General features: G+C 42.9%; 1 protein-coding gene and 1 long non-coding RNA gene across 2 annotated transcripts in view; one reads left to right on the plus strand and one right to left on the minus strand.

Annotated features, from left to right (window-relative positions):
* The window catches only part of LOC124613075, a 34,452-nt gene extending 13,114 nt beyond the window's left edge, over positions 1 to 21,338 (plus strand). Inside the window, exon 3 of the long non-coding RNA XR_006979605.1 lies at positions 21,090 to 21,338. This is a non-coding gene — a long non-coding RNA (uncharacterized LOC124613075). The remainder of the gene's footprint in view (positions 1 to 21,089) is intronic.
* LOC124613074 (aquaporin-9-like) overlaps positions 16,063 to 26,095 on the minus strand; it is a 253,864-nt gene continuing 243,831 nt past the window's right edge. The window contains exons 6-7 of the mRNA XM_047141659.1: positions 16,393 to 16,512; positions 16,063 to 16,304 (exon numbers count right to left, since the gene is read on the minus strand). Of these exons, the coding sequence (XP_046997615.1) occupies positions 16,407 to 16,512 (106 nt within the window). The 3' untranslated portion in view covers positions 16,063 to 16,304; positions 16,393 to 16,406. The remainder of the gene's footprint in view (positions 16,305 to 16,392; positions 16,513 to 26,095) is intronic.

Genomic DNA, 26,095 nt, shown 5'->3' on the forward strand with positions numbered 1-26,095 from the left:
CGTCCAGGTAAAAATAAGCTTCGTCAGTAAACCAAATGCTGCCCACATGCATATCGCCGTCATCAATCCTGTGCACTATATCGTTAGCGAATGTCTCTCGTGCAGCAATGGTAGCGGCGCTGAGGGGTTGCCGCGTTTGAATTTTGTGTGGATAGAGGTGTAAACTCTGGCGCATGAGACAATACGTGGACGTTGGCGTCTTTGAATTTTGTATGGATAGAGGTGTAAACTCTGGCGCATGAGACGATACGTGGACGTTGGCGTCATTTGGACCGCAGCTGCAACACGGCGAACGGAAACCCGAGGCCGCTGTTGGATCACCTGCTGCACTAGCTGCGCGTTGCCCTCTGTGGTTGCCGTACATGGTCGCCCTACCTTTCCAGCACGTTCATCCGTCACGTTCCCAGTCCGTTGAAATTTTTCAAACAGATCCTTTATTGTACCGCTTTTCAGTCCTTTGGTTACATTAAACCTCCGTTGAAAACTTCGTCTTGTTGCAACAACACTGTGTTCTAGGTGGTGGAATTCCAACATTAGAAAAATCCTCTGTTCTAAGGAATAAACCATGTTGTCTACAGCACACTTGCACGTTGTGAACAGCACACGCTTACAGCAGAAAGACGACGTACAGAATGGCGCACCCACAGACTGCGTTGTCTTCTATATCTTTCACATCACTTGCAGCGCCATCTGTTGTTGAAAATTGTAACTACTGTAATTTCGAAAGTTTGTCTGCCTGAAAATGTACTGTTGTCCTAAGAATATTGCAACAAACAGTGTATTTCTATCGCTGCTCGTTTAGTTTTTATTGCCGTTTCAAATATACCGGTCATTTTTGAAACACCCTGTATCAGCAGACATCAACTACAAGCAACAGGCTTGCATCCAAAAACACAACTTGTAGTTTTGAAGTGCTGAGATTGTAATCACATATGTGCAAACAAATCAGGGGAACGCAAAATAACCATTTTGAGATGAATCAGTTTGTTTGACTTACTGGAAACTAGTGCAGTAGTACGGAAAAAAAAACTTCAAGCTACTTTCTACGATCACCATGCCAAGTTGCAGCTTTCAGTCTTCAAGGTAAGTTCATTGCTGCAAAATCAACTGCCACCATCTGGGAGAATCTTTGATATACAGTGCAACAATTCATACAATATCACAGGTAGGTTGAATAAATCACAGCAAAGGCCAACAATGATGACTTACCATAATAAAGAGTACAGGCACAAAGAAACAAAACACATAATAGTACAAGATCAGCAATGAACATATCATACCAGTATTATTAGGAGAGCCAAAAATTGTTAAGATGATCATTTCTTAGTAAAATGTAGAAGTAATATTTGAATTAATGATAAACCATAAGGTACAGGGAGAACCATTAAGTGCAAACTGCTCAGTACTTTCATGTGAAATATACCAACATAAAAGCAGAAGTAAATTACAACAGAGATGATGAGAGAAAAGTTATCACAACAACCCCTGCTCTAGGTACTACTAAAATGTACGTGAAAATGTTTATTGTGTTTAGCATAAAATTTTGGAGCTCTGTCTGCATGTATTTTATTTTAGTATTTATTTACGTATTTTATCTGACAGTCTATTCCCTCTCCCTGAGCTTGCCTTCTCACTTTGAAGTGTATTTTTAGTTTTATTTTATTATGATATGTATGAAAATGTTCAGTACAGTTAGAGGATGCTCAGACTAAGCGGATATTTAATATTATTGGAACTTAGTTCATTTGAATCTTCTATTAACCACCCAACAAATCCATAACATAGCTGCTGAACTAATACACCACTATAAAGAATTGAGGAACTCAATACAACAAGAATTGGTCACTGTGCACCAAAAGCTAATGAATATAATGTCTTCTCTAGAAGCAACCAAGGCACTGCAGGTTTTACTGCACAATACACATGCGCTCCATTGCATATTGTTATGTCTGCCACAGATGGCCCCTGCCAGGCAGACTACACTCAAGACGCACCTGTGTAGCATATAACATACACAAGCACTTGCAAGCGCAACCAAGAGGAAAACAATTCTTCGAAACAAACACAACTTGCTAGAGACTAATACGAACCTTTTTCTGCAGAGGTCGTCTCACAGATACAGGGAAAGTTGGAGTACTCTGCCGGCCTCCACCGGCTTTATAAGGCCAGCCCAGCAGCAGTACAGCCAGTTCCTCGCCGAGCTCCGACCAGCTCCGACAGACCTCACCGATGCTCTTGATGAATGGTCGTCGACAAGCTATTTGTTTTTGTGTGTATATAGTGATTGTTCAAGAAGTGTAGTTCAGTTTCAATAAACGACATTATACTGAGTGTTCTACAATACTGAGTATTCTTCAGTGGCGACGAGTATAGTGGAACAAACCGACGAACATCATGGTTACGACAGCAGCACCTATGGAATGCCAACAGTTCTTTCAAGCACTTCTGCACCAGTTTTTGGAAACTCAGACACAACTGATTGCCAAAATCCGAAGCCTCCACCACCCCATGATGCCACCGCCGTTCCAAGCTTTCAACGATGAAGTTGAAGAATGGGAAACATACAAATGACATCTCCGGCAACACTTCCCGATTCATCAAGTCACCCAAGAAGACAGGCAGCGCACTTTTTCATGTCATGGAACCAATCGAAGATGTATGTCCTGCTCACGAAACCACAGCCACTGGACCCCGACTCCCTCACCTTCACTGCCATCTGTGCGACATTAAATGCCTACTACAAACGCCGATATCATGTCCTCGCAGCCCGCGTCGAGTTCTACCAATGCCAGAAGAAACCCGAGCAGACCTATCGCCAGTGGGCCACCGAGCTGCAAGGTCTCAGCAGGAAAGGTAAGTTTCACACACATCTTTCCAAGGAATCATACACAGATGACATGGTGTGTGACCACTTGATACAGGCAGTGCCAGATGCTGATTTCCGCCACGACGCCCTCAAGTTAGAAGACCCGTCCCTTGAGCAGGTCATAGAACTAGCCTATAAGTTCAAAATTTCTGCAGCCGCTGATCGTTGACTGGAGTCTTGGGCAGATGTAGCAGCAATCAGTGATAACCCCAAGACGGACACCGAAGATGTCGCAGAAATCCAGGGCTTAACGCCGCGCTCCTCCCGCTGCCGCAGTCGGAGACCGCCTCCACAACAAGATGCCGAGTTGCACCATCCCGGCCAGAGCTAGAATCCACTGCAGCAACAACACAACCGGCAACGTCATCGTGGGGATCATCTCCGCCTGCCCTCCTGGCCCACCTGCTATTCAACACATGATAGAGCAGATTGCCCAGATCGCTGGGCAGGGAAGGCCATTTAGCATCCGTTTGTCTTGCAAAAACACCCACCTCCAGCAACCGCCAGCCCATGCCATATCCAGATGGCTGGAACAACACCCCAATGGATGTCAACCAGGTAGACAACTCCTCGACATCAAAAAATTTTTATAGAGGTCACTATCAATGACAAGCCTCTGTGTCTGCAAGTGGACTCAGGTGCAGCAGTATCCTTGATTAATTACACTTCATATGCCAACACTGGTTCACCACCCCTCTCTCCAGCCCCTAAGTGCCTACTGGCGTACAATTAGCAAGAGATAGCTCTCCTAGGACAATTCACAGTTCAAGTCAAGTACAAATCGGTTCACCATCCAGTCACATTTCTGGTTGTCAACAATTCCTCCACAGCAGACTTATTCGGACTGGACAACTTCCGCTTATTCAGATTTTCCATTGTGGATGATGTTCACCTGGTGTCTGAGCATGTTCCTTTTCCTGAAGTTGATGACGTCTGTAATGAATTCCAGGACCTGTTTTCACAGGGCATAGGCTGCACCACAGACTTTGAGGCCTCACTCCAACTCCGTCCCGCTGCCTGGCCCTGCTACTTCCGGGCACAACAGGTACCAGTGGCACTACAACAGCCGCTCAAAGAAGAACTCCAATGTCTTCAAGATGAAGGGGTTCTCCAGGCTGTGTGGTTCAGCTTGTGGTCCATGCCTTTAGTCATCGTGCAGAAGCCAGGCTGCCGCCTTCGCCTCTGTGCTGACTTTAAGTCTACAGTCAACCCACAGCTTCTCATTGATGACTATCCCCTTCCATGACTGGAAGATCTTTTTTACAAATTGGCAGGGGGCTCCTGCTTTACCAAAATCGACCTAGCAGAAGCGTATCTCCAGATTCATCTTGATCTTTCCTCCCAACCGTTATAAATACTCCTTTCGGCCTCTTCCAACTAAAGTGACTCATGTTCAGTTTAGCCAGCGCTCCTGCAATCTTTCAAAGATACCTTGAACAACTTCTCACTGATATCCCGGGCTGTATAAAATATTTAGACGACATAGTCATCATAGGGTCCTACTCCAAAGAGCACATAGCCAACCTCCGCTTGCTCTTCCTCTGCCTTTGAACTGCAGGTCTGAAATGTAATATTTCTAAATGTTCATTTTTCCAACAATCTATTTCCTATCTGGGTCACATCATTTCCCAGAATGGCATTTCTCCATCTTTCTCTTATATCGACGCCATTAACAACTTGCCCTGTCCCCAGGACCTTCATCAGTTGAAATCCTTCTTGGGCAAAATTTCGTATTACAGGAAATTCGTTTCTTCTGCAGCTCAAGTGGCAGCACCCATGTACCACCTCTGCCACAAAAATGTCCCATTCTATTGGACCCCAGTCTGCAAGACTGCCTTCCATACCCTCAAACAGCAGCTCCAATCCGCTGCATGTCTCATGCCTTATGATCCAAATCTTCCATTGATACTTGCTACGGACGTCTCTGAGTATGGTGTGGGAGCCGTCCTGTCTCACAAATTGCCGGATGGCACTGAGCACCCCATAGCATACATCTCAAAAGGTCTCTCCACAGCCCAAATCAAATATTTACAAATCGAGAAAGAAGCACTTGCCATGGTTTTTGCCTGTTCTCTATGGCAAGTCCTTTCACATTATTACTGACCACAAACCGCTCCTCTCTTTATTTGCGCCTTCCGCATGATTACCGACCAAAACATCCCAACGTCTCCAGCGTTGGGCATTGTTCCTATCCCAATTTCGCTACACCATGCATTTCTGTACCACCTCCCAGCACGCCAACACGGACGCCTTGTCACGTCTACCACAAGGTCCGTACCCTGCTTTTGAACAGTTGGACCTCCTTGTTTTTCAGATTGATGATGACATCCAAGAGGCCCTGAAGGCATTTCCCGTTACAGCTGTCAAAGTAGCTGCAGCCACAGCAGAAGATTCTCTCCTCCAAGTCGTCCGACACCGCGTTCTGCATGGTTGGCCATGCTCGCCACCCCCTCAGGATCAACGCCACCTCCGGTTGTACTATTCCATCTGACACCAGCTTTCAGTGGTGGATGGAGTCCTCCTTCACTTAGATTCAGCAGAGTCGAGGGTCATTGTTCCGAGACCTCTGCCGCTGACGATCCTCCACATTCTTCACCAAGGGCATTGGGAGTCGTTCGCACCAAATCCCTTGCAAGAAGGCATGTTTTTTGAATCAGCCTCACGTCTGACATCAAGGAGGTGGTGCAGTGCTGTACCGTCTGTGCCCAACAATTGCCCCGTCCCCCCCAAAAATTCCTTCCTTGTCCTATGCCGAATGGTCCCTAGGAACACATCCACCTTGACTTCGCGGGACCATTTCTGGGCCGTCAATGGCTCCTAGTCATGGATGCATCTTCCCATTTCCTGTAATTCGTTTGGTGTTCAGCAATCACCATGCACATTACCCTATCAGCCCTCGCAAAAATTTTTTGCTTGGAAGGATTACCGAAAGCCATAGTCAAGGACAATGGACCCCAATTTAGAAGCCAGGAATTCCTCTCCTTTTGCACCAATAACGGCATCCAGCATCTTCTCACCCCGCCCTTCCATCCCCAATCCAATGGGGAAGCAGAACGCCTGGTCAGAACTTTCAAGACACAAATGCTCAAATGTACCAAAGACCACTCCCTCGGAGATGCTCTGATGCTATTCCTCATTTCCTATCGAGTCACTCGATAGGGGACAAAAGCCCAGCGAAAGCACTCCACAGCTGCCAACCCAGGACCCTCCTACATCTTCTCTTGCCCTCTTCAAGAATTCACATTCCTCCTGGACAGTCCTGGTTCTTCCCTGGCTCCTTAGTCTGGACCCGAGGTTTTGGCACTAAAGCAGGTTGGCTGCCCGCCATCATCCAGCGTTCCCGGGTTCGCCAACATTTTGATGTCATCTTGGATGGCCACATAGTCCGTCGCCATCGAAATCAATTGCGTCCTTGCTACACTGCAACACCTGCACCGCACCCTACGATACGGACCACCGCCACCTCTACAACCCGTTCTGGACCACCTACGCCGACCCCTTCACTGATGCCATCTACTCGTTGTGTGGGTGACGTTTCAGGGCATCAGTCACCGCCACCAGCACCACCAACACAGCAGCCGCAGCCGACGGACCAGCTGTCCAGCTCCTCCCCAACAGCCGATGGCCACCGATGAAGATGAACCGATGCCACTGGTCCCACCCATGCCGCCATCACAACCAGTACGCAGGTCAGCCCGCATTGCAGGACGTACAGCACCATATTCTCCACAAGGCTGCCTCCACAGCCTCCTCCAGGGAGCCGCAGCCGCAGATCTCCATGACGTAGCAGCTACCGATCTTTCGCGCAGCTGCCCCCCCCCCCCCCCCCCCCCCGGAAGGGATTCATGTTACATCTGCCACAGGCGGCCCCTGCAAGGCAGACTAGTAGACTACACGCAAGACACCCCTGTGTACCATATAACATACACAAGCATTTGCAGGCGCAACCAAGAGGAAAACAATTCTTCGAAACAAACACAACTTGCTAGAGACTAATGCGAACCTTTTTCTGCAGAGATCGCCTCACAGATACAGGGAAAGTTGGAGTACTCCGCTGGCCTCTGCTGACTTTATAAGGCCAGTGCATCAGCAGTACAGCCAGTTCTTCACCGAGCTAGGAACAGCTCCGATGGACCTCACCGACGCTGTTGATGAATGATCGTCGACAAGTTATTTGGTTCTGTGTGTATATAGTGATTGTTTGAGAAGTGTAGTTCAGTTTCAATAAATGACATTATACTGAGTGTTCTGCAATACTGAGTATTCTTCATATATCAATACCCTGCATGCTATTATTCAGTTAGGCCTGCAACAGAAACTCAGTCCTAACTTACTGACTGCAAAGGTGTTCTTGCACACTCTTACTAATATTTCATTCCACTTGATGCCACCCAAGCAACTGATTTATCTCGTTTGGTAATCAACTCTATCACAATATTACTCATCTATGTTGAGCATGTACTAATTATTACACATGTCCTACATTATCACTCAACAGCAGAGTATGGAACTGCGAACTTACTCTACTCCTTGTCATTACATTGTTCTGGCATTGCATAGACCCTGGTTTGCCTCTGTTGGCAATAGTTTATTATATTCTGTACACTAACCGACTACCAAATTTTTAACTTGTTACCAGCCCATAGCCATGCAATAGACCTATCAGATCACCTTAGTAGACAATGTTCTTTAACTTAATATTTCTTAAATTTTCATCTCATTTAGTTTATACATATAATGTTAGCCTTAGGCGATTCCTACTGTACCTGTCTGAAGTGCCAGCACCCATACCACAGTTGAACACCTATCCAACTTTATCTAGCACTTCTTGGAGCCACCTCTTAAAGTACAATAAACTCCTAGCTAAGGAACATGGACAAATTGTCCTTGATCAAGTTACCACGCACAATGCTGAATGGCACACTCAGAATTATTCCAGTTGAGTTGGCGAGGTACTGGCCACAACAATGGGTCACTCTCTTTCATGCCAGCTTCCTTACCCTTTGTAAATATCCACCGGTCCTTCCTACTGAGGACAAAACATTCTTTCTGGACCACGTGTGGTTCACTCTATGGCTGTAGCCAGTTTCCATGAATATTGTACCTCTTAGTGGTAGTTCTTGGGAAATAAAACCCATGTTTCTCTGAATCCTAGCATTTCTCATTTTACGTGCAGCAAAACCCTCCCTGATGCCCATGTGAGCTCCTGATGCCACCCTCACCTGTACACAGCATCTAGGGAAATTGCACAGACGCAGGTATAACACTTTTGCGATTTGACCTCTAATTGTTATATAAATCATTGATTCCACCAACACAGGGAACATATGGAGAAACAGAGGCTAGATTTTATTTGTCTGACAATTCAGAGGCATGTAACTGTCCTTTTTTCTGCACTCTGCACTAACTACTGTGAATGACATTGCCCCAGGTCCCAGAAGGATTCAGCTTCAATATGGCATGTTATGACACCAAAGAATGTAGGTGAAGAAGTCCTCCTATGCCTCTTCAGTCAGATATAGGCTGAAGGCCACTATCAAGATTCATGGCGGGAGGTGCTTCTGACACCATTTCTAAAGCCAGGGGAGGGCAGGTTATCTCCAGGTAGCTGCAGGAGTGTTGTACCCACTAGCTGTGTAGGTAAGACCCATGAGTGGATAAACTGATGCCCAGTGTGGACTCTCAAAAACAAAGGGTTGCTTAGCTGTTTACAGTCCGGGTTTCAGAAGTACTGGTCCACTTAACAATCTCCTCCAATTAGAGGGCACATATAAGGGTCATTCTTATGCAAGCAGCAGTTTATTGGTATCATTTTCAATCTGGGGTAGGCATATGATACCACCTGGAGGCACAATATCTTCTGTCAACTATATGAATGGGAATATCATGGATATCTCCCCATTTGCTGGAGTTCTCCCTCATTGAACAATGTATCTGGTATGGAGTCAGCATTACATACTCTGATCCATTCTCTCAATGGAATGATGTTCATCAGGGTAGCGTTCTGAGCATCACCCTTTTTACTATAGCAATTAATAGTATCACTTCCACAATGCATCCACATTTTGTGGATGACTTTGTAGTGTTCAACATTCCTCCACTTGCACGAGTACTACATGTCAACTACAGCTGACAGTTAAGAGACTGGAGAATTGGGATTAAACAACTGGTTTTAAATTCTACAGATAAAAAACTGTTTGTGTTTTAATAGTTTGCACCAATCCATTCCCTACCTAGAACTCTGGGTAAGGTGATCTATCTTGGATTTTAAGACCTCAGTGAGGTTCTTGGGCCTCATTTTTGATCACAGGTTAACACGGCTGCCACGCCTCCATGACCTAAAATATAGATGTTTAAAGGCATTAAACATCATTAAATGTCTTAGCTGTGAGAATTGGGGACCAGATTGGTCTAGTTTTCTTACATTCTATAGAACCTTCATCTGCACATGGCTTGATCTTGCCAACATAATGTATGGATCAGCTAGACTATATTATTTGAAGATATTGGATGCTTTCCACTATACAGTCATTAGACTGGTTACAAGGGCCTGTTGAACCAATCCCATCCCTAGCCTCTCGGCAGAGGCTAGTGAGCTGCCTCTTACCATCTGGGGAGAACTCCTCATGGTGTGACATGTAAACAAAGCAAGATCCATCTCCGACCATCCTGTTACCAGTACTGGAACCAATAAAATCCATACAATGAAGGTTTACCATTCACCAGGCTACTAAATCTTTTTTCGTCCATGTGAAAGACTGTCGCAGTAAACTTGGTGTAGCAGAGATAGCAATTCTTAAAAAGGGGTGGATCAAATATGTTACCTGAATGAGTGACAGGACCACTCCTAACTTTGACATTAGAGAGCACAACATGCTCACCATACCACCCTTAGTATTAAAACAGGTTTTTAATTGTGTTGTATTGTAGTATCATGAGCACATGGTGGTTATTACCACTGCATCAAAGCAAGGGGACACTGTCAGCTGTTCTGTTGTCTTCCCATATTTTATCATTAAAGTCTGCCTACCAAGCCACTTCTTGCTGTACTATGCAGAGCTGCGGTGGTCAGAAGGGCAATGGAACACATGAGGCTTCTTTGTGGAGAGAAATTTCTTGTCTGAATGGACTCCCTTAGTGCTCTGCAGGCTATTCAGCAAATGTTTCCAGCAGATAGGATAGTTCACATGGTCCCACACACTACCCACCTCCTGCACAGGCAGAAGGAAGAGGTGGCCTGCTGGGTCCCTGGACACATTGGAATTGAAGGGAATGAGGATATGGAGAGAGCAGTGAAAATTAGCTGCCAGGAAAATATCACACTCCAATTTAACATCTTTCTCTAGGCTGTCATGTCTGGGCCACAAGAGAATGATGGTTGAGTGGGAAAGACAGTGGCTGTTAGTGGCTAACAAGTTGCGGTCAGTCAAACTGACAGTTGACCCATGGTGTACTTCTTTTTGAACTCCAAGAAGGGACGAAGTAGTCCTCACTCATCTTCATATCAGACACTTGCCTAATGATGCATGCAACAAGAATAGCCAGCAGAATGCAGTAGTTGTAGTATCTCAATTATGGTACACTATGTCTTAAGATCCTGTCAGTTGTATGCAGAGAGGAGGGATTTACCCTCCATTTTAGGCAGTGATGAAACAACAGCATGAAAATTGTTGACATTTTCTGTGCTGTCAGGACTCCTATCCAGTTTAATTGGACAGAGGTTTTACTGTTTTTTTTTAGTGGCCAGCATATCCTTTCAGTGCCCCGATTAACCAGCCTTCTTGCTGACATCCATTGTTTTATTAATTCTTTTGACATATGACAGTGAAATGAGTATATCTACTGGAAATTTCATGTGACATTTCCTATTGCTAGCCTTTGCTATTTATCTTAGCAAGAGTACAACTCATTCACCAGTTGCACGATCTTGTGAACAGGTGCTGATGACCATGCTGGTTAGTGCCCAACAGTTTTGAAACCATCCATACATACATTCTCCAGTTGTTCATGAGCAACATGTCCATTAGGAATCTGCGTGGAGCATGTGATGGAGTGACTCAGTGTGGGACAAGTACAAACCCAAATCCAGGGTTTTCACTGAATACCACCCTGGTTAATGTATACACTAAGAGTAATTTTGAGATTTAATGTGGTACAGAAAAGACTGTACTCCTGCATCCATTTAAATACAATATTTTATGACATTTTAAATGAACACCGTAACTATATAACTTTACTAACTGATGGAGCTAAACTGGGGCATTCTGTTGGTCACTCTTTTGTCTACTCTTACTGTGTCCTCAAGACCTCACTGTCTCAGAACTTCACTGCCATCCATGGATAATTATTTATGATCTTGTGGGAATTTATGGAAATGATATGTGTTGTGACTGCTAAATTCCTCAGCTATTCCATCTCCCTAAGTGCCTTTCACCCTCTAAAACACTTCTGGCCAGCAGATAAAGTAGTCCAGGATATCCAGGATGCCCTTCCCCACCTACAAAGGCTGCAGAAAGGAAATGTCTTTCTACCGGATATCAGGGCACATGGTTATTAAGGGAAACAAAATGGTGGATCCAGCACCCAAGGAGGGACGTCACGGTATTAAGCTAGTTCATTGCTCCATCCCCTACATGCTATCCCTCACTGGTGAGGTATGGAGTCATGTGCTGATGGGGAGAAGAGCGGCTAGAAGTGACAAACAATAAGCTGTGTCCAGTAAGTCAGCATCTTGGTCATGGCATGTCTGCTTCCAAGCACATGGATAGGATGAGGTCCTTCTTGGTCATCTTTGCATAGGACTGTTGTACCAAGTCAGGTGTGATGAAATGCGCTTGTGATGCTCAGCAAATTGACGTCATTCAGAGGCAAGTGAGCATCAGCTTGAAGCACTGACACCGTTTCACAAGAAGGTGTCTTCAGAACACATAAGAGCTTATTCAGGAAGCAGAAGAAGCTGGACAGTGTCTTAGAAGGGTGAAGCTGAGAAATACTACAGTTCCAGGTAAGCTCCTTCAGGAGCTGACTAAACAACAAGAGCAGAATGAATGAAATGATCACCACCCAATGGTGATGTCTGGCTGTAATAGACTTTCATAAAAAAAAAAAAACCTGCCAAATTAGAACTTCATTCTCAGATGCGCTTACATGTTCTCAGATGTTCACTGATGTTCTCTGTACATGAGAGTATCAAACTGCATACATGATGTCAAGCATTGTTGTTTCCATCAGCTGCTGATTTCGAAGTGGAGACTACTACAGTGCCAAATGAAGTATCCAGTCACCTAACACAGATTTCTTCTTCAATAGCAGCAGGCAACCCAGTGAGGAGGCGGTGCTTCCTCCTAATCTATGAACAGCCAAGTCCTCCACCACATGGGGCCAACTCCTGACCCCACCAGGATGCAGCCCCATGGTGTGTGGCTTCTTGCTCCAATGAGAGTCTTTTCTTCTCATCCTGTATGCTAAGTCTCCCCTGACTTGGGTTCTGGGTGACTTTCCTGAACTCTCCCTGTATCCTACTGCTCAACAGTCCTTTTCCTTCACCCCTCCTCCTGCTCCTTCAACCTTTCTGCCAGAAGAAGGAGCCTAGGCTCCAAAAGCTTGCAAATTTCAATACCATTATACGTTGCTACTTGGTGAGTAGATTTTTTTATATATCCAGTTACATTAGATTTTCAAAAACCAAATATTTTCATCAATATAAAAATACCTTTAACTACTTTACAAGTGGCTTTTCACTTCAATCAGTAAACATAGACAATAACTCTTTCTTGTGCATTACTTGTAGCTACTTTCAAAAATATAAATGCGCAATATATCATTTCACAGTGTTTTACAGCTTATTTCAAAATGAGAATACAGCTTATGCCAAGTCTTGTACCCTTATATTTGTATTTCAGTCTTTGGAAGTTGTAAGTCTTAGTAATTACTATGTATTTCCTTAACTTTGCATTTATATATATTTTCCCCCACAAAGTCCTTGTGCTTGCCACAGCCACATTTCCACACTACATCATTGTAGGCTAACTTCATCATAATCTGGGTGGATTATCTACCCAAAATAACTGTTCCACTATTTATAACCTCCATTTATTCACTACTGCATTTTGGGCATCTCATTCATCTTCATATTTCCATCTGTGAAACTGGTATGTATGTCTACTGTTCATTCACTTATTATTGCCTTAATTTTGTTATATAGTGAATTTACCATTAGTTAAACTCCCTTGAGAAATGTAGCCTACTTATAAATCCCACCTAGTACTTATTGTTTTCCACAAAACAAAACAATTGCATTTACAATAAATTAATCCCCTTATAGCCGGTAGCCTACCAACTCAAACACATATTCTACACAATGCATAAAATAAAACTGGTGACTCATTATTGAGGAGATTTGGTCCTCAGATGATTCTTGGGTGTGCCCTGCAGTATATATTTAAGCATCAAATTCATTATTGCCATATACTCAGCACAGAGGATTCACATGCTGGAGAGTATTTGAAAACTTCTGTGACTTTTACCTGTACCAATTCATTTATGCTCTTTGTGCCATTATTGGATAACAATGTTCGGAGTTCTGTCTCCTTTTTCATTAAATTTTTCATAGTTACACAATACCAGTAAGTTTGTACACTTTGCTAGCTTGGGATAAGCCAAAAAAAATTAAAAATGGTGTACTACCTTTATAAACACTGTAAAATACACCACTTATCACAGAAAGGCACTCCCTATATACTTATAGCTCTCTACTGAGATAGTGTCCCCTTATTCCTTCCTTCACTTCCCTTTCTGTGTGGGTCATCTGTTTTGTCTACTAAATCTTTCTCTTACACAAATAGATAATATATCCCATGCCAGATGAAGCATCTGTCTGCATTCCATTTTATTCCTTTTTGGCATACAGAACTCACTTTTACATCTTGACCTTGCTCATTGACTATGGTTGTTTAAGAGCACTCCACTAAGTGTTGCAGCACTGTAAGCTCAAGTATTCATACATCATCTTCACTATGGTATAGCCTAGATGTTACCACATCATTAGCTATGTATGGCACTTGTTTATTTGGGCCATTTTCAAATATTGAACTAATATAGTGTGGGTAATTTACATGCCATGAGTCATGCTGCCTCAAGATATGCACAGAGTATCCAACTGTAATACTTGTCGTACAATGTTTAAATGTTAACATATGATTATAGCTCTTAATGAGTAGATTATGGCTGCATTTTTAATTTTTAAATTTGGTGAATAATTACATGAAAAACTGAAAACAAATTTTTGTTGGCCCTGAAAGTCGTAAGACAGGCAGCCTGCAACTGGGACAGTGCACCATGAACCAGGTTAGTTGGTTAGTAATATTGATACCCAACACTTTGGTGTCCCATGGACTTCACTGAACATTGCATCATTGCCATCATGAGTGTGAAAGGAGGTGGTGATACAGATTCCTGCTTCTAATTCACTGATTTATTGAAAGAATTTATTTACAGAATTTTAATGCAACATAAAAATTCTATTATTTCTCATTACTTTGCTCTTGAGAGTGTAATAGTATGCTGTATACAAATAAATTCAGAAAACTTGCTCAGTGTACCGCAGTGGCTAAAAGTGTACAAGATCAGACTGGGGGAGAAGGGGATAATAGGGGAGGTAATTTAACATGTTCTTTTCAAAGAAACCTTCCAACATCTACCATAAGAAATTTGGGGAAACCACAGAAAATAAAACTACAAGGCCAAACTGGGATTTGATCCACCACCTTCCCAAATGTGAGTTGAGTTTTACCACTGTGCTGCCTCACTTGGTGTGTTCCCATTATAAGTGTAGATATTTTGATGAAGTGACAATCTTTAAAAATTAGAATACTGGGATGTGTAAGTTCATGCATGGAGAATTCTGGTGTACCTGACCATAAATTAAATAACTGCTGGGTAGTATTTATTTTTGCAAGATGTAATTTTTAGTACTGCTGACAGACTCACTCACAACATAAAAATTCTATTATTTCTAATTTCTTTGCTCTTGAGAGTGTAATAGTATGCTGTATACAAATGAATTCAGAAATCTTACTGAGTGTACCACATGAAGTTATACTAACTTTTGGAACTATTACTTCATTCCTCAAGGAGGATAAAAAGGGAGGTAAAAAACAAAGGGCAACTCACTCAGACTCCAGAATGAAAGGAACCCGCATATTGAGGGGACTAGAGGAGACAAAACTTTGTCTACAGATGGCTCGCACTCATTCTGTGGTCCTAGAGAGCTGCCCATTCTTTTTATGCTTCTTCAACCCACTGTCTTCCCACTGAGGGATGCACTATTAATTCCAAAATCAAGGCTATTGTAGCATACTTTTATATGTGTTCATCATTACTAATACACTTTTCACATCCTGAATGTAAGTGCTGGCCAGTTATTATGTCTCATAATTTATTAGAAATAGTATATCTTTTAGTCTATAGTCGCAGTTCTTTTATTTTGCCAACTGGCTACCAGTTTAAGTACACAGAACCATCCTCAGACCATTCCCTAGCGCGCAGGTGTCATGTTCACTTCCAAAGTAGGTGTTTCATATTTAACACTCCTACTATACTTGGGAAGTGAACATGATGACTGCATGTCAGTGGTTGGTCTGAGGATTGTTCTGTATACTGAAAAGGATTGTTCTGTGTACTGAAAATGGTAGCCAGTGTGCAAAACAGTATGTTGAGAATATTTCATAATTTATTAATTTAAATATCTCAGATAGGCCATCCTCTGCTGCATCCCAATGAAAAAGTTGTAAATATGAAACACATTAATGATCAACCTGTGCACCAATACAGCTTCTTTCTATGAAAATACCTCCTGTATGTTGACATAAATTAACAATGAAAGGAAGTCACTACCCTTTGAGATTGCTGGCTACTGTCACCAGCAAATCTGAATAACATACACTGGGCTAAAATCAGAAAACTTCTGTTAAGTTTACAACTATGAAAGTCTGAATAATATGAAAAGAGAAATTATATAATGCCCAGTAGATTTTTTTAAATAAAAATCAATTTCATATGAAAAATACATGGTTTATTTACATATATTTCCCTTGAATGTAACATTAAAATCATTAAATATTTGAAATGTCTAATATTTCCTATTAGTTCATAAGCAAAATTCTCAGAAGAAGTTTGCATATATAACCTGTCTTAGAAGTTGTACATTTCATTCTATTGGCTAGTTATATTATATGAAATAAGATTTCAGTAGTATATAAATATATTCCTGAGTAGTTGAACACTTTCTGTGAGATTCAGTGCTGCAGTATATGCTCTTTGATTGACTTCTCACAAAATTTGTCATTTGTGTATTCACAAGTGCAGGTGCACACACAAAATTATGCTGGTGTATTTTCAAATCAGGAGCCAAATCTACTGCTGTTTGTAGCGTGTGGACCTATAAGCATATGTTAAAACACGTTACTCAGTATATTACAGAACAATATGCTTTCTACAGAATAATCAAAACACATCACTTAACTAACCTTTAATGATCCTATTAACTCTTGTTGTGATGCATTTCCACAAAGAATACATAAAAAAGTGCTCCTAAAATACCTCCAAGATGGGGACCAGCAATTGGTACCCACCAGTAATTAGCATACCTTTAAAAAAAAAAAAAAAACATTCAGCTAATTCATGATCTCCCAAAACAGCAAATATAATCAACAGTTATAAAAGCTTATGCATATTTATCCATCCAGCTATGTAAAAAAATACATAAACATAAAACAGATTAGTGCAAATTTGTTTTTGGTTGGGATCCACCTGCAGAAAACACCATTTTTTCTTCTTTTGCACAGACATGTTTTACTGAAGTTACAGCATTATCAGTGTTTTTTTTATTTTCTTTGTTATTACTACATGTTGTGCTTTTTGTGGTTTTTTATGTTTTGTGTTATAATTATTTTTCCTTCACAATTTGTCATTTTTTTCTGGCTTCCCCATTAACTTCATTAAAGAAAACTGCACTTTTTAAAGTTTAACTCTGACAGTGCCATGTTTGCTCCAGGTGGAGCCCATCCAAAAACAAATTTACTTGTAAGTAAACATTAACACAAATGCTTTGACCTTGAAATGAATAAATTAGTACATATTACATGCGAGTGCAGGCTTTCTCGGCGAATTTCATATATGAAGTCTTCACGGGTTGTCAGCCGAGTAGCGTCATCGTCTCGTACCAATGTTTCGATGGAATGTGTCTCATCCCCCCCCAAATGACACTTTGCCTGAAGATGATGGAGACATATTCCATCGAAATGTTGCTACGAGACGACGATGCTACTCGGCTGACAACCCGTGAAGACTTCATATATAGTACATATCACACTTTTCCATATTATTTTCATTGTTACACTTTTCCACATTAGTTAGAAATAGATAATGGCTCAGCAGCATATGTGGAAGGGCATACAGATTAATAATTGGGACAGTAGCTTGGCACCTTCCACTGTGAACACCTGCAACTGACAACTGTGGATGTCTTTATATGGAGGACAAAAAGAAATTGAATTCTCAGCTCAAAAATCAGTGATCAGACTATGAGGAATAATAACCACAGTAACAGAAAGAACAGAAATGAGATTATTGCAAAAAAAATATAATCAGGCTCAAAGACAGGAATGTCATTACTTGCATTGCTTTTCATAGAATTTTTATTCTCTTAGTGCTAATCTGGTAGGTTAACCTCTGCATCAAAGAGATCAGTTTAACTGTATTTAATTATATTTCTCCTTCTGACTCTTTTCTCCACTTACTGTATTTTTGTTAGGCATTATGTATGTGTCTTTCATCTATTCTTCTTCTTATGCGAACAGATCACAAAAACAATATTCATTGGCCTTTCTTTTAGTATAATATTCTTTCATGCACAACTAGTAAGTTTGTTTCTGCTGCTCTGTGCATGTCTGTTGTTTAGTCCCTCTCTCTTTTTCCTCAAAATGTCATTAATTTTAATATGGATTACACTATCAAACAAAATACAAAAAACACTAGGCAAAATAAAACAATGGGAAACACAGTATGGTATAACAACATTGAAATAGGGTAGATTCTACTCACCACAAAGAGGAGACATTGAGCAGCAGACAGGCATATTTAAGTGTTGGGTTGGTTTGTGTTGTTTGGGGGAGGAGACCAGACAGTGAGGCCATCGGTCTCATCGGATTAGGGAAGGATGGGGACGGAAGTTGGCCATGCTCTTTCAAAGGAACCATCCCAGCATTTGCCTGGAGTGATTTGGGGAAATCACAGAAAACCTAAATCAGGATGGCCAGACGTGGGATTGAACCATTGTCCTCCCAAATGCGAGTTCAGTGTGCTAGCCACTGCGTCACCTCGCTCGATCATATGTAAGGTAGATTCAAAAGTAGACTAAGCTAATGGAAAAAGTCTTCCTGAGACATAGAAAAACACACAGACACACATTCATACACATGCAACTCACACACATGTGGCCACATTCATTCCCAGGGCTCAATCAGGCAGTCAGGCATCAGCACCCTGAGACAACAGTGGCCATGAATGTATGAGTTGTGCATTTATGAATATGTTTGTGTGCTCATATTTCATTCATGGTAAAAATATAGAAAATAAATAGTTATGGGGATGGTGGAGCAGGATACAAGGCAGGAAGAGGGGCCTTATAAAACAGTGTGAGTTGACTTAATGGATCTAGCAGTTCAAACGAGCAGATATTGGAGGTTAGTGTGTGGGGTGGGGGAGGAGGAGGATACTGCTGAGGTAAAAACATGGAACAACATCTAGACAAGGATGTTAAGCAAGTTATCATCAGGTGTACAATGTTCATACAAGAAGAAAGAGAGCAGATGACATCATTTTTGATTAAGATAAGGGGTTTCTAGATTTGTGTAAAGTGTTTGACACAATCACCCACACTACACTTATTGATAAACTTGAAAGGTATAGAATTCGTGGATATGAAGCCAAGTGGATAAAATCATACATCAGCAACAGAAAGCAGTATGTGGAAGCAGAAACTGGATGCAGATCTGAAATCAGAAATATTAAGTATGACATGCCCCAAGGATCTGTACTTGGCCTACTTCTGTTCAACCTATTTGTAAACAATATTGATGTAAGCGAGAAAGATAAAAAAATACTATATGCATATGACATGTCACTAATGAATGTAGAAAAAATTCTGGAAACACTGGAAAGAAGTGAGTCTGTGTCAACAAATAACACAGCATAGTGGCTTATACAAAATGACTTAATTTTAAATCTAAAAAAGACAATGTTCATGGTGTTCACAAATAGAGAAAAGGAAGAACACACAGATATATTCATAGATGAAACGAGTCTGGAAGAAGTTACCACTATTTAATTTTTGGGGATTACAGTTGACAATAAGCCTCAGTGGAGTCAACACATAATGTTTGCTGTAAATTAAGCACTGCAATATCAGTTATGAAACAGCTTGCACATTATGCCAACAAGAAGCTTCTATGTACAGTGTACCGTGCTCTATTTGAGCCATACCTACAATGTGGAATTATTGTTTGGGGAAACCCCAGCAGCAAAAATACAAAAAGAATATTTACATCAAACAAGAAACAAAGAGACTCATGTAGAACTGTTTTCCATAGTCTAAAAGTACTGGCTTTTCCATTTCTATTCATTTACAAAACAATATCATTAATAAAAGGAAGTGCAGTACTAGAAAGAAATGCAAGCATTCATACATATGAAACAAGAAATAAAGGCCAACTGAGAAGTATACAACACTGGCTGAGAGTTGCTGAAAGAGGTCCTCGATACTTGGGTGTCAAACTCATTAATTGCTTTCCAAAGAGTTTTTGCAGGACAATGTGAGCAAAAAGACATTCTAAAAACTTTTAAAGGATTATTTAATGGAAAAAGAATTTTATAGTGCAGAAGAGTACATGCATCAATGAATGAAAATGCTACTATTACTGTTATAGAGGTACTGTAACTAACTGAACATATTATGATATGTAAATAACATGAGAACATGAATACTGAGAGAAAAATGTAAATGTGAGTGTAATGTAGTATGTAAATAACTTTCAGGACTTAAAAAATGAATGAAAAATGTATGCAACATCATTATAAGTATTGCCACTTCGATGTATTAAATTGTAATAAATAGGTTAAATATGGCAATAAAATAGGTTTAAGTTGACTTATCCTATATTACAAGTACACACTTTGTACAAAATGTAATCAAATAGGACCAAATAAAAAATCAATCAAATCAGTGAAAAGTATTTTTCATAGAAGTCTGGTATGTTTAGAGGGTATTGTTTTAAGTTAAAGATCAAGGACCATGAATCAATCTTTTTCAAGCCTTATTACCTTCCAATGACTGACAAAGTAAAACATGTTGCATTACCACCATTATCAAACATTATCTTACACCTCTTGACTGTATTCTGTTGATGCAATGAAGATTATTAAAAGCTACTCGTGTAACATGAGTGTGACAGTCTTCACACTGCTGATGTACACTCTGCACTGGAGTTGGAAGCCTAATTTTTAACTCCTTTTCTAATGTAATGTGTGTTGTGAAGCTCGTTTGTATTTCTTACTAAAATGAGAAATACTGACCTATTACTTTACATGATCAGTTGACAAACTCGGATCCCGGATACTATCAAAACATTTAATTTCCGGATATGGTTTTTATCCTGAAAAATCATTAAATACCCTGCTCAACATATTAAGCAATCTGCAGGTGCAGTCCATGTGTATCACATTACACTGATTGTACTTTGCTTGCATAAATAATGTACAAACCTGGTTCAAAATATATTTCTTCAAACTCTTAAAAAGGTTAATTATTACTTTTCTGAAGTTGAAATAATCAGAAAGTTATGTTGTGTATGCTTTAACAGCCCTATAATTGAGAATAAGTGAGAGAGACCTGGTAGTCTGTAGTGGTAAAGGAATTATTTATGGCCAATGTAGTGTATCAGAATTGGAGCTTTCATACTGCTGTACTTCAGTCCTTAGCAAATAAAGGCGACAAGGCATAGTAATTTAATATATGTTAAAGAATTGATGTGAATCCAAATGATATTATTTGTATAAAATAATATTATTGGAAAGCATATTTCACAAATGCCTTTGTTTTTTTTCTATTTTATGTTCGCAGTGCAAGTGATGCAATATGCTAATGACAGAATATTCATTGTTGCAGCCCCACTGTCACAGTTTACACAACAGTCAGCGATCACAAGAAGCTCCTGCCATTCACTGTTGGCAACCTCTGACTCTTGTGGATGGGACAAACGCATTGTAAAAATTTGAAGAAAATGAATGAATTTATGCATCTGTAATGTAGTAGGTCACAGTTTAATACTCACGTATGTTTTAATCCACATTCAATTCATACACACTTACAGAAAATACATAAGCATCTGTACCAGTGACAAAAATAAACTATATAATATAGAGAAAGTTTTTTCTGTTCCAACAAAGCGTGTCTACCTGAATGAAATATTAAGAAAAATACCAAAAGACAAAGAAATCCCTGTCAAGTATCATGCTAGAAACATAGAGATTACCTTTGCAAAAATGTTAAGTAGTGCTTGAGTACAGCAAGGCCATAAACATGATGGATGCCTGTGTACAGGGAGGCAGCATCAAGAATGAATGCAAAAGAGCCAGGTGGTAGTGGGGTGGGGATGGTGGAAGGGGTGATGAAGCAAGTAGTTGGTGCCCTTGACACAGGACACTAGGTTTTGGGAAATGAGTTGCAGTTATTGGTCAATTCATTTATTAACCTTAACACATACAAGGATCACAAATAACTGAACTGAACATGGCGGAACAGCCAAAGATAAAGCTTAGAGTCCAAAGATGAATGCATATTGATGTTGGTGTCAATTTCAACTGCACAAAATAGCCCCCCCCCCCCCCCCCCCCCCCCGCAGAATGGAAAACTCTTGAGAGGTTGGGGGAGGGGGGGGGGGGGTGACTATGGAGTCGGCAGGGGTGGTTTGCGGGAGCCGTACCACGGTCATGGTCAGCTCAACAGTGACGTCGGGGAGCTGTGTGGGTAGATGTCGTGAAGGAACGTTTGGCCACCGAACCTGGAAGTCGTTGAAGCAAGCCGGGCATTGTACTGGGCATGCTGGTCGTGCAGCGGCAGGTAGGCTAGCGGTTTGTGGGTGGAACAGAGCGACGACAACGATGTCTCCGGTGGGTGTGGCGAACACACGAAGCATGTCCAGGTCTACGTCGGGCGGGAGGCAAACACATTTCACCAGGTGGCAGGGAATGGCAGAGGTTGTGTCATGAGCACTTGATGAAGAGAAACACACAACAAACAGTGTATAATCACGCAGTATTATTGAGATATCGTGGATTATGTCTTGGGGGACAGGCACAAACACCTTGAGCGAGGGCACGCTCAAGACAGGGGGGGCATGAGAAACCTCGACAGGGCGAGGCAGGTGACGGTGGAGAGGTTGAAGGGACCAGTGAAGGGCCCGGCGGTGAGGGCGTGATCATAGGTAAGTTCAATGTGGGGAGCATGTGGTCACTCGAGAGAGTGCGTGAGACCGGAGTAGAGGGCGAGGTTGGGAGAGCTTGAAGATTGGAGTTGGAAGTCACTCGATCGAGTGTGTAAGTCCGATGTGGAGGGAGTGGTCAGAGCATCGTGAGCCACGACAGTGAGTGGCGTGGTCGTGGCCTGAAGGGGAGTGGAAGAAGGCTCGACATGAGCAGGCTTAAGTCTGTTGAGAGAGACTGTAACAGCTGAATCTTTCATCTGAATGGTGTTAGCTGAGGGCCGGAGAACTCAGTACAGGCCAGTATATGGAGGTTGGAGGGGAGCATGGACAGCGTCATCTCGGAGCATGATGTACTCACAATTGTCCAGAGATCTCGGGACATGAACCTCAGGGCAGGAATGGATGGCGGGCGGAGGGATATGGAGGTTGATGAAGTGGCATCTGACACTGTCCACGAAGGAAGGTAAGTCAGACTGAGGGAGAGAAGCGGAAGACCTCACAAGTTCACCAGGGAGAACAATGTTCTGGCTGTATACGAAGTCAGCTATTGTGCCTTTGAGGTCTTCCTTATAGATCACACGAATGTCAAGTAGCACAAGGGGAAGGGCCTCCGTCTATAGAGAGTCGTGGCATCAAAGAGCCGCCTTGAAAGTGTGGTGCCAGCGCTCGACTAGCCCGTTACTTTGCGGGCGATACGCTGTGGTACGGCTGCGCCGGATGCTGCAAATGTTACAAATCCCGTTGAACAGGGCTGACTCAAATTGTCTGCCCTGGTCAGTCATCACTGGCTGGACATCCGAAACCCGATACCCATTACTCAACGAAAGCTCGAGCAACAGTTTCTGCCGTAATATTGGAGAGGGGGACAGCCTCGACCCAGCGTGTTGTTCGGTCGATAGACGACAGAACATAACGATAGCCGTTAGAGGGGAAGAGAGGGCCGACAATGTCAATGTGAATATGCTGGAAACGCCAGGGAGGGATCGAAAAGGCGCCGAGGGGGAGTGAAGAGTGCCTGTGTACTTTGCAGCATTGGCACATGACGCAGGAGCGTGCCCATTGCTGGCAGTCCTTGTTGACATATCTCCACACAAAGCGCTCCGCTACGAGGCGGACGGACGCACGAACACCAGGGTGGGCTAAATTATGCAATGCGTTGAAGACAGCTCGACGGAACGTGGTTGGCACGAGGGGGCGTAACATGCCTGTACTGTCATCACACCAGATCTCACCAGAAATGCCAGGGAAGGTGGTGTGGATGAAGTGTAGTGAAGACGTAGAGTCTGAAATCAGGTTATGTGTTTCCTCATCGGCGGGTTGGGGTTAGGCAGTTCAGAGAGGTCTAACAGCAAATGGATGGCGTCGATTCATGAAAGGAAATCAGCAACTATATTGTCAGCACCCTTTATGTGTCTGACATTGGTGATGAACTGAGATATGAAGTCCATGTATCTGAAACGGCGAGGAGGCGGGTTTGTAATGGCCGCAGTCAAGGGTTTGTGGTCCGTTAAAACATAGAGAGGGCGTTCCTCAACGTCAGTCTTAAAATGATTATTCGTTTCATAGACCACAAGCAATTCCCTGTCAAACACGGAATATTTCCATTGTGCATTGGTGAGCTTGTGTGAGAAGAACTGCAGAGGCCGTCGAGTGTCTGGCTAAGGACAGTGCCGATGGCAGTATCGCTCGCGTCTGTGGTGATGAAAATCTGCGCATTGGGATGAGGATGCGCGATGGTGCATGCCTCAGCAAGAAGATTTTTGAGGGCAGTGAAAGAGTCAGTCATAGCAGGGGTCCATGGAACGGGCCAAGATCCAGAAGTGTTGGTGCCTGCCAAGGACTCCGTAAGTGGAGCCTGAATCTCTGCAGCCTGAGGTAGATGTCGACAATAATAATTAACCATCCCCAGAAAGCACCAGAGCTCTTTGAATGACGAAGGTCTGGGTAGGTTTAGTATTGTTTGTACTTTCTCAGGGGGCGGTGAAATGCCGTCGGCAGAGACCCAAAAACAAAGAAAAGTGACAGCGGGTTGATGTAGCTGCAATTTGTCCTGGTTGGTCTCAATGCCTGCTGCCGTGAGAGTGTTCATAACAGTTTGCACATGTCGAATGTTATCCTTGATGGAGGAGCTGAACACAAGAATGTCATCAAGATATGCAAAGCAGAATTTTAGGTTGAATAGCACTTCGTTGATGAAGCGTTGCCAGGTCTGGGTTGCGTTTTTCAGACCGAAGGGCATGAATCGAAACTGAAATAACCCGATCGGAGTGGTGATTGCTGTCTTCTTGATGTCTTCAGGTGCCATGGGTATCTGGTGGTAGGCCCGTTTGCAATCAGTGACAGAGAGTGTGGTCGCACCTGTGAGGGAACTGGTAAAGTTGGCAATGTTGGGTATGGGGTAGGTGTCCATAATTGTTCGTGTGTTTAGTCGGCGGTAGTCTCCGCACATGTGCCAGGTCCCGTCTTTCCTGTGCATCATATGTATGGCATAGACCAGCTACTGGCAGAGGGTTCAATGGCACTGGAGCTTAGTAGTTTGGAAATCTGATTTTGAGGTCGGAGAGGTGCTCGGGACAAAGTTGACTGGAGATGGGGGGACCTGGCATGAGGCGCAGCTTGTAAACCATGCCGTTGGTGATGACAGAAATGTTGCCGGTGGCACAGAAGGCAGTTTGTTTACAATATGTGGTGGGCGTGGCAGGCGAGGCGGGTTCGTGGTGTTCAGAGCCACTCGGCGGATCCAACAGGAGCCGTGGTGGTGAAGTGTACCAGGAGTCAATGCGACAAGATGGCCGCCGGCCTGAAGCAGTGGTACCATGGTCAGGTGAGCTTGGTAGAGCTCGTGAGCCGTTAGTGAGTCCATTGTCCTAGGGCACAGCCTGTGGCAGCAAGGTCGCAGGCGAAACGCTTGGCGCAAGTGCACTGTTTGTGTTGTCAGTGGCGGTCGCACGGCAGCACGCAGGAGCCGAAGTTACGTAGTTTGGGGTGCTGTCCGCGAGGGGCGACGTAGGAGCCATCAGTTCAAAAACACATGACGCTCATCGCGCATGCGCACTTGCGTCCGGCCGAGTGTCAAACACTGCCGTGTTAGGAGGGTGTGGCCCTGCGGAACTGTCAGTACATGTTATGGCAGTCTTCATAGCACAGTTGCGAGGCGTAGTGGGATGTAAACACACGGAAGCTCGATTTCTGGAATTGCAAGCAGGTTCGGCGCACTTAATGACCTTGCTTTGTCCTTGCTTTAGTGTCTGTAATTCCTTTGCTGCATCAGAGAGCTGGAGCTGTGTTTCATGGAGTCAGAGGGAGAGCTCAAAGTTTTCCTTGCGTAGGTGAGTGAAGTGTTCAAGCTCGACAAGCTGGAGCTGTGTTTTGTGGAGTCGGCAGGAGAGCTCAAGGTTTTCCTTGCGTAGGTGAGCGACGTGTTCAAGCTTGACAAGGCACTTGTGCATGGTTTCTTGTAACATTGTCGACAGAGATGAGCATAGATGAGATGAGCCCGGACCGATGTGTCACGAGGGAGGGGGGAGGGGGCAGGGGGGGGGGGGGTTGCTCGATGGAGCACAGGGGAAGTGAGTCTTGGACGGATGATGAAACACGGTGTCTTGCACTAGGTCCGGTGAAAGTTTGTGGTGTCACAAGAAGTCAATGCCTAGTATAGGTTCATCAATTTCGCACACTAAAAAAGTCC

Source organism: Schistocerca americana, chromosome 4 (assembly GCF_021461395.2).
Source record: "Schistocerca americana isolate TAMUIC-IGC-003095 chromosome 4, iqSchAmer2.1, whole genome shotgun sequence".
Lineage (NCBI taxonomy): Eukaryota > Metazoa > Arthropoda > Insecta > Orthoptera > Acrididae > Schistocerca > Schistocerca americana.